A 5,835-nucleotide genomic window follows, 5' to 3' on the forward strand; every position below is an offset into this window, starting at 1 on the left:
TTCGTGATTTGCTGTATGGCACACTGCTTTGCTCTCTAGGCCTAAGCAGTGTGGTTATGCTCTGAGAACGGTGATGGGATGTGGACTTTAAGGTAGGGGATAGAACACTCTTCATCTGGCTCTCACAATAGACGTCTTGAAAGGTGATGATTAGAACACATGAGATAGCATAGATATCTGCTTGAAAGTGGCAATATGTCTATTGTTTTTTGTTGTTATTGTTTGACTAGTGGCCATTTGAAGGGAGCTGGGAGCCTACTTGCAAATGATGTTGTCTTGCCTTAATGTGCAATCGGTCACCAGTGAGTTGCGTTACTAGCTTTTTTTACAGCTAATTGTTAGCTATTGTTTGCTGTTAGCAAGTTACCTTGCAAACTCTGAACAACAAAACGTCCTGCAGCTTTAAAGTGTCTTTTGAACATCAATTCGATGTGGAACCTTAGTTTCAAAATGGCAACAGTCCTACACATACTAATGGTACTGTGATTAAAAGTTGGTTGGTTATAACCCCTAATGGTTTTAAGAAGACTACAAGAAGAACATACCAGTTCTACATCAAACCTTTCAGAGTTCTTTCATGAGAGTAAAGGAAGAGGCTTTCCCCATGTGTACAGGAAGTGTTTGCAGAGGGAAGGCAACAAATGAGGAGCAAAGTGAGAAGGTTTAGACATGTTGGACAAAATATGTATTTTTATGGGCAATGGCATATTGTGAAATTGTACTTAAAAACACAAAGTCTAGATGCTTCAAGCATATTGGATTGAAAGTATCTTGAAGAAGAGGGTGTTTTAGTAAGTTCATCTGAAAAGTGAAGTTGAATGTCTCTATGACTCCGTTTGGTTTATTTTGTTGTTTTTATATCTTATGCGACTTTCTCTAAAATATATTTTTAACACTCCCTTTTGATAATCCCTTAACTATATTCATCTGTGTATCATTTGTTTACTTTTGGTAAGGAACTATTGGAAGGTAATATGGTAAAATACTGCCTTTCATTATTTCGAAGATCATCCTGACATCCCGTTCAGTGCATTTGAACATATAAAATGTGCTTACATGCTGGCAGCAATCAGAACGTCACTCTGCTGACTAACACATTTACATGCCTGCTGCCCTGCCATCACACATTAACAGCACATGGTCTTCTAATGCCTTTCAACATGTAAATATATATACTTTAAAAAAAGAGAAAAAAAGAATACGGAAAAATACCAAACATTGAAAATTTACGAAACCAAAGACAAATATTGAGAGAAATATTTTGTGTGTTCTGTTGATGTTGCTAAATGATGGCATCAATAAAACATCCTTTTGTAATAAAAATGTGTTATCCTTTTTCTGACCACTGTCGGTGTGTCCACTGTGCAATACTGGGCCCATATTGGTAAATAAATACATTGTCTTAGTCTCAAACTGCCTACTTGCACACTTCAAATACTTAGTTTATAGCGCAGATATATACAGTATATATATATATATATATATATATATATATATATATATATATATATGTATATATATTGATGGTTAATTGGAATAACCATCAAAAAGTGGGCAATATGCAAGCTCTCAGTGCATACTAGCAGTGTATTGACTGAAGTATGCGGTTTGAGATGCAGCCATTCAGTATATAGATCCATTCATGTTTTATAAGATTTGAAGTGTCATGGCAAAGGGTACAGTACAGCATAACAAATAGCTACTGAGAATTTGATTTAACGTGTATCTTGGTGGCTGTGAAACTGAACAGAATTCCTTGGTGACAAAATGCCATCAAATCTGTCAGCAATTTTATGACTGCATTGTATTGTATTCACTGTATGGGATAACAAGCTACTTCCCACAGAATGTTTCAGTGAATGATGTGCAAAAATAGCAAATGTTGTCATTCTCCCAGCCAGTAGGGTGTTGGCTCCAGATATCTGGACTGACTGGCACTTGGGAACTGGGAACAAGAATACACACAAACATGACCACAGTTATATTTTAGTTGTAAACATATAAATATCAACCCATAAATCAGCAGCCATTTGGATGTGACCCAGCAGCCGACTGCTATGAGTTTGCACCCAGGTAGAATCTCACTCAAGCTGCACTGCAAGTTAGTTACTCATGCATTACCTCTATCATAGCCTCAGACACACACATGAATATTCAGACCAACCAGGCCCAGGGTCAAGTTGATGTTATGGTGGTATGAGAAGCACTTGGAACAGCTGAAGGACATTTGTCTATCTGAGGCATTCTGGTTTGTACTGTAAGGCAACTTTGTGTCTGGTGCTCTGATGCTACCCAGGAGGTACTCTTACATCTTCTTATAGTTTGTAATTGTTCATAATTGTCGTCAGAGTATTCTCCCCCTCAGCGCTTGGGTTTATTATAGATCACTGTGATTTCAAAACAGTAGCTTTCCTTCACTGCCAATGACACTAATGACCTCTTGTTCTAGTTACTGTTTAACCTGGGCACTGGGGTCTGCATACATGTACGCATCTCTTGTAAGCCAAGTCAAGTCAGTTTATTTATATAGCACATTTAAAAGCAACAGCATTGTACCAAAGTGCTTTACATGAAATAAGTAAGTAGTCAGGCTTTTCCAATGTACAGTATAGTGCCAATTTACTCAGAGCCTTCAAAAACACCTTGAATGCTGGTGGGGAGTATAAAGCAAGAATATAATGTTACTTGTCACCATGGCAGTGGGTTGAAGAACCATCGAGTCCACAGTATCAGAGGAGTCTGTTTGCCTGCGGGTCCTTCACTTAATCAGCCATTTGTTTTTGTGTGCACGGCTCCCAAGTCTCTCCTTCCATTTATGGCCCTTAAGATGCACCGAAGCATGTTGTGAATGCAGCCTGAGCCATACACACACTCCTCTTGGAGGACTGTTGGCTCACTTGAGAGGCTATTACAGCCTTTTATAAGCCACCCAGGCAGGAGAGGTTTGCTCTTTCGTAGCTGAGCATTGAATTTATAATAGGGGGAGGACGGCGTGTGTAAGTGGAGAGGAAAGTCCTTATTTGTAAACCAGCAAGAGCAAACGTGTGTGTGTGTGTGTGTGTGTGTGTGTGTGTGTGTGTGGAGGGGTTAAAAATGAGGAGAGAGGGAGGTGGTGTGACCCTCCTTCTGTCCCTCCTCTCAGTCATTCTCTGTGTCGTGGTGTTTACACATACACACTCACGGTCACACACCACACACACACACAACAGGTTGCGATCGCTCGGACAGCGTTTGGCACCAGTGTGTCCCGGTCACCATTCGGTCACCATGTGGGACTCGCTCCTCTGCCTCCTGCCCTCTCTGCTGCTGCTCCTCGTCGCGGCGCTCCTACGCCGGTCACCGGTGTCCGGTGCGCTCGAGAACCTCTTGAGACGGGCCACCTGGATCCTGTGGAGGGGGGTCTGCTGGGTTCTAGAACTGCCAGTACCGGTGCGGGGCGATGGTACCGACGGAACCTCGGACACGGCCGACGCGGAGCCCGGTCTGGTGTGCAAGCCCACGGCACTGGCCCACCACCTCCTCCTCCACTGCCGCACTCTCCTGCGCCCCTCGCTGGCCGCCTGGCCTCGGGGCGACCCTCACCTGCAAACCCTCTCCAGCCTGCTGTGGCCACTAGATGGCACTGTCGGCGGCGGCGGCGGCGAGGTGCGCTTCACCCGTGACCACCTGCTCCTGAGCGACGGGGGAATCGTGGCCCTGGACTGGGCTGTGGGGCTGAGCGGGGAGCCTCCGCTGGGCTCTAAGTGCGAGCAGCAGCCCGGGGCGTGCAGGAGTCCAGGCTGCCGTAGCAGCAGCAGCAGCAGCAGCAGCAGCGGGAGCCCCCCGATCCTCCTCCTCATCCCCAACAGCCTGGGTGTGGTGACCCCCCATCTCCAGCGGCTCTGCTCCCTGGCGCTGTGCAGGGGCTACTACCCCGTCGTCTTCCACCGGCGCGGCCAGGGCGGCTGTCCGCTGACGACGCCCCGCTACCAGGAGTTCGGGGACCCCCGGGACCTGGTCCAGGCCGTGGCTTACCTGCGTGACCGCCACCGGTCCGCCACGCTCCTGGCCGTCAGCGAGGGCTCTGGCTCGGGATTGCTGCTCTCGTACCTGGGCGAGTGCGGATCGTCATCCTACCTGACGGCTGCAGCTTGCATCTCACCTGTGCTGCACGGGCAGCTTTGGTTCGAAACGCCATTTCCGTCCCTCTACCACTGGGGTGCGCTGTTTTACCGCAAGCTGCAGATCAGCAGGTAACTGGGTCAAACACCAGGTTACAGGATATCGATACAGAGATGAACCCCAGTTTTATCAGACACACTGCTCATAATAGCTTTCAGTATTATAAGAATTACTTTATTATTATTATTACGTATACCAATGATAACTCTTGATGAGACATGAAAAGGTGGCAGACAATTTTTCAAGTACAATTAAACAATCTCAGGTTTTGGGGTTTCCAGCAATATCAAACATCAAGTTTCCCTCATAGCTGAAGCAGATTTCATATCCAATGCTTAGCACTATGTATCTTTTCTATCTGATGCTGTGTGCAGGTATGCCAGCGCTCTGAGCTCTCTGCTGGACGTAGGGCAGCTCCTGAGGTGCAGGTCTCTTAAAGACATGGAGGAGCTGATGTTCTGTGGCGCCCCCAAGGCCACAGCGGTCAGTGCTGAGGGCCAGAGCCCAGCAGAGGGCGCTAAGGGCTGGGAGGCCTACTGGGAGCGCAACGAGCCCCTGCGTGACGCGGACGAGGTGGCAGTGCCCGTGCTGTGCCTGTGCAGCGCCGACGACCCCCTGCTGCCCCCGGCCTCCACCTTACCCACCTCCCTCTTCCGCAACAGCCCCTACTTCCTGCTGACGCTCACTGCCAGCGGCGGGCACTGTGGCTTCTTTGCCCGGGCGGGCACCAGGGGCGTAGGCGGTGGTGGCACTGGCACCGTGTCCTCCTGGAGCCACGAGGCCGTGCTGGAGTACCTCCAGGTGGCCAGCGACTTCCTGAAGGGGGAGGAGAAGCGGAGGAGGAGGTTGGCGCAGGAGCAGGAGCAGGAGGTGGGGGGTCCGGCCCAGGGGTGGAGGCGCAGGAGCAGCACCGTGCTGGCGCGGCGGAGGAGGCCAGTACTGCCGGGGCGCAGGGAGAGGCACCTGACGCATCAGCCCGCCCAGAGTGCGCTCGCAGAGGACCTGTTCACCTGGAACAGGTCATATACACGCTGACAACCTGGTCATAGAGCTGGAGCATTTAGAGACAGAAGAGACTGTCTGTAGAACTAACTGGAAGGGAGAAGTTCCTGGGGCCTGGGACCAGAGCTAGGTAGACACAACTCCAAAGCTCTAGAATCTTTGGTAACTACCAAACTGTTCCATTCCATAGAATCAACTTAAGATTTACCACACTGACAGTTTTGCTCCTAGGCTCTCAAACAGTGAAGGTGTTGCCGAAATTTTGAGGTAAAGGCACCACTGGGTCTCAAATGTGACCAAAACACGAACTGACCTTTAACCATGTTTAAATATTGTGAGCAAGAAACAACATTCCAAATAGGTCACTGCAACCCTTATTTGGAAGATGTGGCATTAACTTCCACCTTCTCTCTCCTGTGATACTGTGCATGGACTCAAATATATCAGCCAATGTAAAGGATTTGTTTCATCTGTTTCAACACAACTGTGAATTTAGCACTAGCCCAGGCTGTCTTTTTAATAATGCTGCAGCATTCTGTCTGTCAATGAATGAGTATTTTCCCTATCAAATAAACAAATAAATAGATTAAAACAAAAAACACACACAAAATGACAAACATAACAATAACATTACCATATGAGACTGCCGTGTGAAAGAATACCGAGACGGGA

The 5,835-nt window shown here is 47.6% G+C and overlaps 1 protein-coding gene across 1 annotated transcript; it reads left to right on the plus strand.

Moving 5' to 3' along the window:
- The first annotated feature begins 3,197 nt into the window (after positions 1–3,197).
- LOC134080569 (protein ABHD15) lies at positions 3,198–5,740 on the plus strand. Its single transcript, XM_062537088.1, has 2 exons — positions 3,198–4,232; positions 4,536–5,740. Exons 1-2 carry the CDS (start codon positions 3,268–3,270, stop codon positions 5,194–5,196), a joined length of 1,626 nt encoding a protein of 541 aa, XP_062393072.1. The 5' UTR covers positions 3,198–3,267; the 3' UTR covers positions 5,197–5,740.
- The last annotated feature ends 95 nt before the right edge of the window (positions 5,741–5,835 follow it).

This window comes from Sardina pilchardus, chromosome 5 (genome assembly GCF_963854185.1).
Source record: "Sardina pilchardus chromosome 5, fSarPil1.1, whole genome shotgun sequence".
Lineage (NCBI taxonomy): Eukaryota > Metazoa > Chordata > Actinopteri > Clupeiformes > Clupeidae > Sardina > Sardina pilchardus.